At 43.1% G+C, this 12,721-nt stretch overlaps 1 protein-coding gene across 1 annotated transcript in view; it reads right to left on the bottom strand.

The window, feature by feature from the left end:
- ALK (ALK receptor tyrosine kinase) overlaps positions 1 to 12,721 on the bottom strand; it is a 752,669-nt gene that overhangs the window by 493,503 nt on the left and 246,445 nt on the right. The window contains exon 3 of the mRNA XM_055400465.2: positions 4,539 to 4,703. Coding sequence (XP_055256440.2) covers positions 4,539 to 4,703 — 165 coding nt within the window. The remainder of the gene's footprint in view (positions 1 to 4,538; positions 4,704 to 12,721) is intronic.

Raw genomic sequence — 12,721 nt, forward strand, 5'->3', positions numbered from 1 at the left:
GAGAATCAGTGCCCTGGAAGATAATTCAGGATGATGTTGAATGATATCAATATCATGATATTCAATGGAATGATACTGAATTGAATGAATGAATACAGTTGATACAGGAAGAACGTCAGCCTCTCCCAGCTGAGTCTACCCCTGGCCTCACTGTGTATGCATCTGTGTGAATGGTTGGGGAGGCATTTGGGAGGGGGGCTGCTAATCTGCTTCCCATTTTAAAGCTAGGATTTAGCTAGAGATCAAAATCTTATCTTGCTGAAGAATAAAAATATGTTCCCTTGACTGCATTCCAAAATACCAGAAGAAGTAGACATTGAACATGCCCCTGGCACTTCTTAAAAGTCATAGAACGCCCCAACCTGATGATTTCTCAAGATTTTATTAATTTATAATATTATGTTCCATCAAGATCATCACTTTTTATTATCTTGCTGCTCTGCATTGTATCTCCCTTATTATTCTCAGCTACAGGGGCCATAAATTAAAATCATTCAGAATTTATACTCCTACAGTTCATTATCTATGATTGGTATTATCTCACCGCCTTTCTCTGGCCCTTCCATATCCCTTGACAAGAAATATTGCAGTACAGTCTAAATATCATCCAACCAATAAATGTTGAGTTTAAAAAAGGGGGGGAACCCTCTATTGAAGGGCACTCCATCACTCCTTCTTATCTCCATCAACAGCAATTCTTTCTGTCAAAATGACGGAGAAATAAGCTTCTAAACAGTTGACAGTTAGGTCCTTGTTTTGCTCCTGTCTGGACTGGACATGTCATTTTCTCTTCCCTTACCTTCTCCTCTTTCCCTGAAGGTCAAGGGACATTAAGATATATCAGACTGCTTCACGGGGAGCAACCCTACTTCAGGGAGCAAACAGGTGAGCAATGTAATCAATTGATTTCAAAAACAACAGGTGGTCCATTACTGGAAATTTTGAACACCTCTCAGTGACCTTTCAGAGGCCAGAGGCAGCCCTACAAAAGCTGGGAGGCTGGTCTTTTGTTTCTAAGACTAATCAAGACTGAGTAAAGTATAGTATAGATCCCTCCACTAGACCCCAGGAAAAATAAACAAAAGTATCTGACAATGGTGAGATTCCCCCAAATTACATTTCACCAAAAAACTTGATAAAGTAAACTGGTGTATCCACAGAAGCTTTTGTCATGGTTGTTCCATCAATATCTTCAGAGATGTGAGATGCTACCACACTAGGAAGAGCAATGATTTTTCAGAGAGATGGAAGTTGGCAACACTTGCTAAAAGTGGATATTCAAATCCTGACTGATCCTGAAAGAAAGCTGAATGCCAAAGAATTGATGCTTTTGAACTGTGGTGTTGGAAAAGACTCTTGAGAGTCCCTTGGACTGCAAGGAGATCCAACCAGTCAATCCTAAAGGAAATCAATCCTGAATATTCATTGGAAGGACTGATGCTGAAGCTGAAGCTCCAATACATTGGCTACCTAATGTGAAGAACTCACTTATTGGAAAAGACCCTGATGCTGGGAAAGACTGAAGGCAGCAGAAGGGGACAGCAGAGGATGAGATGGTTGGATCACCATCACCGACTTGATGGACATGAGTTTGAGCAAGCTCCAGGAGTTGGTGATGACAGGGAGCTTGGAATGCTGCAGTTCCTGGGATTGCAAAGGGTCGGACAGGACTGAGCAACTGAACTGGACTGAACTGATTGATTCATATAATGGGAAAGTTCACATTTAGTGCATGTCCTGGCCTTGGGATCCAGCTTTTTAGAAACATTAAGCCTTCAATATGCATCCATTTTCAGGACCACTGTGAAGTCTGTATTTCTTCCTCCCCTCCTCTCCTTCCTTCCCATCCCCCCCTCACAATACTCAGCATAACATGCAGATGCTAAAGATCATAAGACAGAGCATAGGGAAGGAGAAACAGGTCAGAGTTTGGCAAAACACAATCTATTGGCACTGCTTTGAAATTGTTTAAAAATGTAAAAAGCATTGATTTTCAGAGTTATAAAGTCTGACACCACCATGTCTGTGGATAATTGCCACTTGTCCTTCTCTCCTCATCTCCGTGAACTTTGATCATAATTTAACAGTTATCAAATAAAAAACCTATGATCAAAAATGCATGTATCCACAGGACTGTTTCAACGGGTTAGGAATTGGGATCCAGAGACATCGCTAGCGGTGACTGAATGTGAGTAAACCTGAAAAAGAGTCCACACCAATAGTACAAGAAACCTAAGAATCACCTGAGAAACATACAGTCATAAAATAAAACAAAGCCCCATGGAAATCAAAGTTGCAATGACATACTGTATTTCATCTGCCAGATGAACAAAAATGACAAAGTCTGGCAAAACCCAATACTGGTAAGGATGTAGAATCCTGGATGCACTAATACATCACTAAAGGGAATATAAGTTGGTGCCACCACTTTGGAAAACACATTGGATTATGTATTGAAATGGAAGGTGAACCATGTGACCCAGAAATTCCACCCCAAGTTCTGTACTCTAGGGAAACCCATGGACGTGCACACACTCCAAGAGGCGTGTACAAAAATGCTGATAGTGGTGCTGTTCGTAATAGCATAAACTCAGAAACAACCCAAATATCTAATAACAGTGCAAGAGAAAAACTGTGGCATTTTCATGTAATGGATCCAGTACAAAATGAACCACAGCTACATGTATTAAAATGGGCAAATCAAAAAACACTATTCCATTTATACAAAAGGTTGCATATCTAATCAATATGTTGTTTGAGGCTATATACATAAGGGGTAAAAAAGGCCATAGAGAAAAGCAAATGCATGATTAAACACAAAGTGTCGGATAATGGTTACCTCTGGGGAAAAGGAGAGATTTTTGATCTAGGTGGGAGAAGAAAAGGTTGTAAAGGAACTGACAATATTCAAATTCTTACACTTGATGATGAGAATACAAGTACTGATTATATTGTAATCTTTAATCCACACATACATTTTATGTCTACTTTTTTGTACGTTTGATTTTATAATAAAGTTTGAAAATCTACAGATTCCTAGGCTCCACTTCACATCTACTGAATCAGAATCTTAGGTTATAGCATTTAGACAGTATTTTTATAAGTTCTCCAGAAGATCTGGATGCACAATTGGGTAAGAGCCACTAACTTACACACACACATCTCACATTACATATCAGTATCCAGGTGAAAGCAACTTTAAATACAAATCAAAGTCAAGAAATTTCAAGAGCGTCATAAAAATAGAAAAGGTCATCCTGGGAGAGTGTGTATAAAAGAAAGGGGCCTCACAGTTCAGGGTTCCAGGCTGAGGGGGAAGCCTGGGAGCATTACTTACTAGTTTTTAGTGCTTGTGAGCTTCCTTCAGCCCTGTTCCTGTGTGCTTCCCAGGAGCATCTGTCTGAGATAATCACCCCTAAGAACTGGGCCCACAGCAGCTCTCACCACAGCTTTTGCTATAAAGACAGAGGCATGACAAGGTGGAAAGTATTCCTGTCTATGACTCATCAAGGCAGACATCTAGACCTGTAGACCCACGTGTATAAGCTGATCGTCAGCAAGTTGCTTCCCCTCTCTGAGCCCTAGTTTTCTCATCTGCCCTGACTCCCTCACCAAATTGGAATCCAATGAGACAATGCAATTGGAAGGGCTTTGCAATTGGAAGTACTACTCTGCCATGCCCAGTAAATCCAGTACTATGTCAGTTATTATTTCTTCCTAAAAGCTAGAAATACAGGCTGTCAATGCTGGGTCAGTAGAATTTTCTGGGTCCAAGGAATTGGGGGCTCTAAGATTTGCCTTAGAAAGACCTGAGAAAGGAATAGGTTTTAGTGCCTCTGTATCTCTCTCTAAAAACTCAGCAAATATTTATCAAGCATCCACTACCTATCCTGAGCCTATCCTTTCTAATACTGATAATTCAGAAGAGGATAGTCATAAACAGCTCAGAACTACTGGAAGCACCTTACAGAACTAATATGCAGTCTGAATAGTCATTAATGGCTTTGAAACTAACATTTAACTCAGTTATACAACAGAGTCAAAGTTAGGATTGCCAGATTCAGCAAATAAAAATGCAGAACACAATTACATTTGAATTTTTTAGGATAATTGGAATAATTTTTCAGTATAAGTATGTCCCAACTACTTACATGAGACGCACTTATATTAAAAAAATCACTTGTTTAAAGCTCAAATTTAACTGGATGTCCTATGTTTAGAGATGATACCATTCCAAATAAACAAACAGGTTAACATTTTTTTCGACATCTTACACTGGGAAATCTGCATGAAAGAGAGCTATGAAATCCTATTTCTAAACCCTTCAATCAAAAGGGTCGGATTGATCTTGAAATTGAACTTGTAGCCTCCTCTCCCTTGTATAGTCCAAGGCATGGAAAGGCACAGATATTAAAAACAGGTTTCAAAGGAAACAGGATAGAACAGGGATGGAGAAGTCACAAAATTTCAAACAGAAATAGACACCCCATCTGCATCCTGGACCATTCAGGACACTTTGCAGTGTCCTCTACCCTTACCTCTGGGCATTTCCTTGGAATGCTCCGCCTCAGGCCCATCCAACAGGTCCATCTGAGAGGCCTCCTCAGAAGAAACATGGCGCCAGGACCAGCTCTGGTTCCCGAGGTTGTGTAGTGGAGGGGAATACTCCAGCTCACAGGGGAAGTCAAAGCTGCACTCCAGACCTGCAAGGAGCAGCCCATGGTCAGTGGAGCAAACTGTCTCCCAGATGTGACCTTCCAGCCCCACTCCTCCACTTCAGGAAGTTGGCATCCATCTCATCCACAACCTTCACCCGATCCAGGTGTGAGGAGCTATAAATTTCACAGGCAGCTTAGCTCCATAAGGATGAGAAGGAGACTAAGAGAGAAAAATAGTGTGCTTTGTACAACTCAGATTATGAGAGATGCTTCAGAGAAGACAAGTAGAAAAAAAGAGCTAAGAGGCTGAACCATGTAAAGATTTGCATCCTGTCAAAGTTACTTGGTGACATGAAGAAGGCTTGAGGTCAACTGGTCAGAGCTGGGCTTTGCAACCAGAAAGGTGTGAATCTAAGTCAGGCAAGAAAATTAACCTCTCTGGCTTCAACAGTCCGCTCTTGTACGTTAGGAATGATAATTTCTACCTCTGGAGATTGCTGTAAGAACCAGCAGGATAACACAATATCTACACACACAACTGGGGCACAACTGATGCTCAGTAAAAATTCTTATCAGGCTCCTAAATAAGAAGAGAAGGCCAAAGGGAACTTACGCTTCTCACAGCCCTGTTTGCCAATCATATCATCTATTCTTCAACCACCCTCCAGGGAGGAGTGCCAAGGCTAGGATAGCTAATCTGAGTTCTATTCTCTCTTGGGGAGGGAAGAGGGAAGGTCACTGATTAGGGAGAGAGAGAAGAGACAAGAAAAGGCCGTGCTCCGGGACTTTGTATCATCGTTTCTGGGCTTCTTTGCAAGAATCATCACTGTGTCCTATCCTTTTACATCTGCTGCCCTACTTTTAGGATATACTCACCTTCTATTTCCCTTGCCGCTCATTATTTTTTACCCAAAGTGGCTGAAGTGTTTGTACACCTAGAAGGCTCTCAATGTTTGCTCATGGATCAATAGAATATGTGCCAAAAAGCAAATTAGTCACCCACTCTTTACTTCATCATCTCCATCTCCTTTTAGCCCTAGAGATGTGAAAAAAGGGAAAATTTGCTATAAAGACCATTGAATGGGACTTTGGGGAATTTTGTTGGTACCCAGGCTTCCAACATTTGGTTGGTATCTTCTTCTCACATGTAGAACTTGGTGCCCTCATTCATAAATAAGAGGTTTGGACTCAATGATTCTAGAAACAGTGACCCAGAGAAACCGAGGTTCCAGCTCCAACTTTGCCATTGATTTGCTGGTTACCTTGAATAAGCCACTCTACTTTTCTGGGCCTTAAGTTCCTCAAATACAGAATGAGACCCACACTGCTGCTGCTGCTAAGTCGCTTCAGTCATGTCCGACTCTGTGCGACCCCATAGATGGCAGCCCATCAGGCTCCCCCGTCCCTAGGATTCTCCAGGCAAGAACATGGAGTGGGTTGCCATTTCCTTCTCCAATGCATGAAGGTGAAAAGTGAAAGTGAAGTCGCTCAGTCATGTCTGACTCTTCGTGACCCTATGGACTGCAGCCTACCAGGCTCCTCTGCCCATGGGATTTTCCAAGCAAGAGTACTGGAGTGGGGCATCATCGCCTTCTCCACACTAGATGTCTTCTAAAGTTCCTTCTTGATTTGACTTTTTTAAGATTCCAAAGTCCCTACTCTTAGAAGCATTATAACTAATTTATTAAATCAATCTGTTTGGTGGTGCTAATGGGTAGTGTTTAGTCGTTAAGTTGTGTCTGACTCTTGAGACCACATGGACTGTAGCCTGCCAGGCTCCTCTGTCCCTAGCTTTCCCAGGCAAGAATACTGGAGTGGGTTTCCACTTCCTTCTCCAGGGGATCTTGCCGACCCAGAGATCGAACCTGCGTCTCCTGCATTGGCTGGGGGGTTCTTTACCACTGAGCCACCAGGGAAGCCACTAATGTGTACTAACTCCCAGTTATCACCGTGCACTTTAATAGCTTCTTCTGGAGCTACTGTTACCTTGATCTCCAAGACAAGTTCTCTGTTGGGAATTCCAGAAGGCAGAGAAGTTCAGATAGCCAGTCACTGGAATGTCGTTTAGTAACACCATAGAAGCTGGCCCTGCCCTGGAGTAGGAGTAAAATAATTCCCACTGACACTGGCCAAAATAAGTTTAGGGGGGAAGAAAAAAATCCTTCAATTACCCTTCTATTAAGTATCTTTCTACTTCTCAACCAGCAGAGATTTATGTACCAGCTGCTCTCCAGAGCTGCCATCCTCCTGGTCCTAAGGTTAATACCACTCACCCTTTCACGATTCAGACAATTCACCTTTATAATGTCAAACTGAAACAGGCAGAGCTAGGCTTGTTTGAGTTGACATGCCACTTGCTGCCTACATATTTTATCAGCCTTGAAGACTTTCTACATGCTTCTGGGGTCTGAGCTACTGCTATGAATTAGTGTCCATGAATTGTAGGCTGCCTTAATCTTCAAGACTTGCTTGCTAGGTCCCCAGTTTCAATAACAGAATACAAAGAGAAGGAAAAAGAGCAACATTTTGTACTTTGTAGCATGAAATTATCCTTATAATGAAATATATCTTATAATGAAAAGTATAGCCATTAAGCCTGGCTCCTCTGGGGATGATCAAAAAGACCCAACCACATTAGTGGAAGATCAAGTCAGAAGGTGGCCACCTCCACCCCACATTGACAACTATCGATGCCTTTCCCAGAGCTTCAACTTCTGAAGCCCATCCTCCATCCTGACTTTTCTTCTCCAATTAAAGTCATCCTGCTTCCACGTGGGACAGAAGGGTGGCGTGCCAGCTCAGCCATTTCAGCCTAGGAAATGTGCTCTGTGCGCATGTCACACAGACAACAGAATATGCAATTCCAGCCTCAAGTATCATCAATCCTTGAATCTTTGAACTTGGAGAGACTGATGATCAGTTGTGTATGGATCAGATACTGCCTAGTAAATCAGGCCAGGCAGATACTCCTATTATCAAATAGGTTCGTTTTGAAATTCATACTCTGAGGCAGCTTCTCTTTAGCTGTCAAAGATGTACTTTGTGCTTTAAATAGAAATGGAGCCAACATTATTGCTTATTTGGGGTGAAATTAGATTGGGCTTTTCTACATTCTGATTTAATTTCTTATAAAATTTCAACACAGGTTTCTGACCTAGCTTTAGTGCCTTTTGAGCAATAATATCTGGAACTTGGCTTCTCTAAAAATGGCAGATTAAGTCTCATTTTCCTTAGGCCTTTTCTGAGTTTCTAGATCTAGGGTGTTTCTTGGATCTCTCTCTTTATCCCTCCTTGACTCTGTCCCCAGGAGGTGGGTGCTATAGAGTCTCTCTTATAAATAGGACTCAGAGGAACTAAGGGCTTCAGTGAAGTGTTCAGCCTTAAGCAACCCCAAATGGCTGAACAGGCCCATGCCCAAGGGGAGGGGTAGAAACAAACATTCACCAACCCCAGTCGTCAGCCAGGGACTGCGCTAAAGAGATTTCTTTTATCACTATATTTAATCTGCTGAACAAATTGAGAAGTGAATTGTGTTTTCTCTTTAAAGCTAAGGAAACTGAGACTCAGAAAGTTTACTCTACTTGTACAAAGATGAAAGGACTGCCCTGAGGCAGAGCCAGAATGTGACCCAGGGCCCACTAATGCTGAAGAGTTCACACCTCCACAGCTTCAGAATTTTAATCCAGGGCCAACAGATCAAATTAAATAATATATGAGAAAACTATGAAGTGCTATGTTTTGGTTATTATTAGATACTATTTCTGTAACTTTGTCATATCCATAAAGGCTTCTATACTACCCTAAGGGGACAGATCTATATTTCATCTGTGCCAGGTCCAGGACAGTACTTTTCACATATCCGTTTGGAACCAGGAGAATCTAACTACTGAGAAAGAGCAATGAGAAAAAGACTTTCCAGAACCTGCTAATCACATAGTTGAAATCACTGCGACCAACAGAAAGTCACTTCCATCATGGAAGAAAGATAAAGTGATGGAATCTTCTGGAAATAATTGGCCTGCTGAGAGGATTGTCAAGTGCTATCAAGGGAAAGGTCTTGGGAGAGCAGTGAGGATGACTCCAGGCTCAGTCCTGCACACAGCAGCTGAAGGGCCTCAGCATGTCCATTCTTTTATCTGCACCTGGCTTTCTGCAGTTTGAAAATGATGGAGCATATCCCCTCTCTGATGCTCTCCATTTCTGAAGTCAGTGATGCTACAGAGCTCACCGTGAGCCAGCACAGCCAAACTTACAGACTGTTGGTCCCTCGCTCTTTCTGCCTCTACGTGAGGGCCTGCTGTTATCCCTAATGGGTTCCCCAGGAAAGGAGGTGGAATGTGCATCACACTCCACAGGGACTCAGTTTCCCTCAAGACTCTCAAAGAATTAAGAAGGAGCGTTCAGGCAGACTTTACAGATGACTGCCAGTGTGAGTGTGTATGTGTGTATTCACACCTTTTTATCAGTCTGTACCCATATTCTGAAGTCTTCCAGGATACAAGTTATATTTCAAAAACTGAATTAACAGCTTCAACAAATTGTTCTCGTATAAAACACAGCCATTCAGAAGAATTGTTCAGTAACCCATCAGAAAAATCCTGTGGTGGCCCTTCTCAGAGAGATGCCCAGTTCCCTTGGCTGTGGTGAGTTGGCAGTGACCAAGCACTTTGAGACTGAATCTGGACTCTGGGAATGTGTGTGACTACCACAGCAATCATGCTCAAGACCTGAGCCTAGGAAGCCAGCCATGGCTACTCTGGTAAAGGCGGGAATCTTCCCAGCCTGAGCCACAGGAAGGAGACTGCATGGAAGTTTCAGGCACTGTCCAAGCATAACAGGGATAGCAGATGTACTTCGGACTCTAGGGTCTTCTCTTGGGTGGACTTAGAAAATCCCACAGTCTTCCTTTATATCCAGACTTCTCTCAAGCTTCCCCAAATCCCTTAGATCAAGATCCTTTGCACCTCCTTCATCCTAACCCTATAAATGCAGAGACCTCTCACTAGTTTCCTAAGTCTCCTTTGGATAACCCAAATTAAGGAACCAACAGCCTCCTTTAGACTTTAAGACATGTCTTCTGAGGCTGGCTGGTTTCCAGAGGCCACAGGTGGCAGGTGCCAGCCTGGGCAGGTTCATAGTAGCCCACTGGATGATGTTGCCCAGCCTCAACCCAGCACAAGGAGTGAAAGCCAAACCACGGAGTGAAAAGCAGAGTCACAGAAAAAAGAAAGAAAGACCATGTTTATCAACCCCCTGATACCTCACCCTTCTTCATTTTGTCTCTTATTACAAGTGTCCCAGGAGTCAAGCTTGGACTTATGTTTTCGACCCTGGCAGCAAGAAGAGCCCCAAGTGAGGGATATCCCTGGGGGAGATGGAGAGTAAGTCCAATGGAGGGATTATGAACTTCCTCCATTTCATAATGGATAGCATGCACTGAGAGCTTAACATGGCCAGACACAATGCCAGGCACCCTATATCATTATGTTATTGAATTCCTATGAACTAAATGGGATTCTTAGCTCAATTTGATAGAGGAAGACACTGGAGCTTAGAGAAATGAAGTCACATCTGAGGTTACTCACATAGGAAGTGATTGACGTGGCTTCCACTGACCTCCATGGGACCCCAAGGCCTTGACATCAGTATCTCACTAACAGGGAATAATGAATTGAAAAGGTAGCAGAAAGACTTCCCCTCGTTCAGAGCCACAGACACCAGTAACAGTCAAGACCTGCAGTGAGGCAAGACGGGAGCTGGGACAGGCAGGGTCAAGACAGAGGCCGGACAGGAACCAAAGCACCTGAGCTGTCCTTGAAGAGTGTCCTGCTCCCACCTTCACAAAGTCAGACCTGGGATACCCTAGGTGAGGACTGAGTCAGTGTGTACATCCCCAAGATCCAAGTCTTACTCCCAGTGGGCAGGACTCAGGAAGTCAAACCTACAGCGGCATTCAAGTCTGGGACTCAACGTTCATGTCTATTTCTCCTGATATCCTCTGGGGTATCCTTTGTGTTTCTTGGGTAGGCTAAGGGTCTCAGTTAAGGGACCTGAGAGCGGGATGGGCAAGATTTTTGGACTATCAGGAGCCCACGATAGAGTTTATTCAACTGTATACTCAGCCCTGGGATCTGCATCTGAAAACAGAATTAACAGGTTTGCTACTAGTTTGACATATGGCAACATAATTGTGATTTTTGCCTCAGGGTATTTTCCTCTCTCTAGTTTTCTTGATCCAGTGCTTAGCTGCCAGGATGCTGATAGGCTGCCATGGGGCCTGAAATCTCTCATTTGCTGAATGGTGGTCTCTATGGTCCCTCCCAGCTCTGCAGTCTTTTCCTATGCATAACTGCCCATAGGTCTTATTAAGCAACTTAACACCATCAGGACTGTTTCTCAGGGATAGAGCACAAGTCCTGAGATTTGACTCCAGTCCTGCTACTTGTCAGCTGTGCAGTGTGGGGCACTCTCTCCCTCTCTCTGAGTCCCAACCATCTCAGTGATAAGACGAACTTCCCAGGACTGGTAGCAGGACTCAATGAGAATGATGCATGTCTTTGGAATGCAGAAATTCCCAATGCACATTAGCTGGTTCAGAATTTACCCATACCCTTTTGAACACAGCTTTCCATTCACCATGAGAAACAGTATTTACATGGGGCAGTCAACCAATGGCACATGACCATTTCCTTAGTATTTTGTTGTACTACAGGAAGGTTGCCTTAAAGTGATATTTGCAGTCAGCTGTTAGAATTTGAAGCAACATTTGAGGCTGTTTTTCCCATTGGACAGGTGAAAACACCAAGACCCAGGCCAGGGAAGATTTACCCAGGGTCATATGGCTGGTCTGGGAGTCCTTCACATACAGAGTAGAGGGCATCTCTCCTGGCTGTGGAGGCCTTTCCGAATGGCATCCTCTCCAGGCAGCACCAGGCCTAAGCCAGGTTGAAAATCAGTTACTGAATCACCAGCTCTCACCTCCTCAGGCTTGGCTTATTGGAACATTTAAGCTAAGGCTGTAATGATTCATGGGTGCCATTACAAATGCCAGTGTATTCCTGACAAGCCTGATTTGTGTATTCAATAAAGAACCATATTAAGCACCGTACACATGTGGCAATTTTCTTGTAGGTGACCTTTAGAGGTCATAAAATTGAGCTTCATATCTGAAACTTCAGTTCATTAGATAAAGCTCCAGGAACCAGCAGTCTTGAAATACTGTCAGGCCTTAAGAATTGTATCCAACTCAAAAGAACTCCCTTGGCTGCCACCAATCCTGAGGCATAAGGTGGGGTCTCCTTTTCTCAAGAGATTTCCCAGAACTTTCCAAATGTTGACCTCAAGATCATGAAAGACCCTGAGGACCATCTTAGAGGAAGCCACTGAATCCAGAGACATAAAGGAGCTTGCCAAAGATTGCACAGTGGGTGAGTTTAGAATTCTTCTAAATTCCAGTTCCTAACCTGGCAACTTTTACTATTATCACTCAAAACTGTGGGTAACAAACAAGTAAAATGATACCTTAAAACAATTTTTAAAATTCTAAAAAACCCATAATGCATTTTTCTGGAATAAGCTGGGAAAAGCATATATAGCTAGGTTTCAAATATTCCACAATGATTTGATGGCTAAAATAATCTCCAGTAAGGCGCCCTGGCTTCTCGCGTCCTAAAAGTCCTCTTCTGCCAACAAGCTGCTTTCTGGCGGTTGCTGGAAGCTCCTGCCGGACAGCAAGTCTGTGTACAGGCCAGAAGCTATGTGAAAACAAAGGGAAGAGAAATGGGTGGTCTGGGAGTGAAGTGGGAAGATCCTCTTTTGCCCTGTTTTATATCAAAACCTCAGAGGGGCACTAGGGTGTTTGGGGAGTAAACAGAGACATAAGTTCCTAACTGGGGTTTGACTGCTCAAGGTGAAAGCTAGGCTGTCACTTACTAGCTGTGTTATCTCAGGGCAAATTATTTAATTTCTGTGGGGCTCTATTTTGTTTTCACTTTAAAGAAGTGAAGAAGAAGTGAAGTCGCTCAGTTGTGTCTGACTCTTTGCGACCCCCTGGACTGTAGCCT

Source organism: Moschus berezovskii, chromosome 11, assembly GCF_049115385.1.
Source record: "Moschus berezovskii isolate FMDL1 chromosome 11, NW_MosBer_1.0, whole genome shotgun sequence".
In the NCBI taxonomy this organism is placed as follows: Eukaryota; Metazoa; Chordata; class Mammalia; order Artiodactyla; family Moschidae; genus Moschus; species Moschus berezovskii.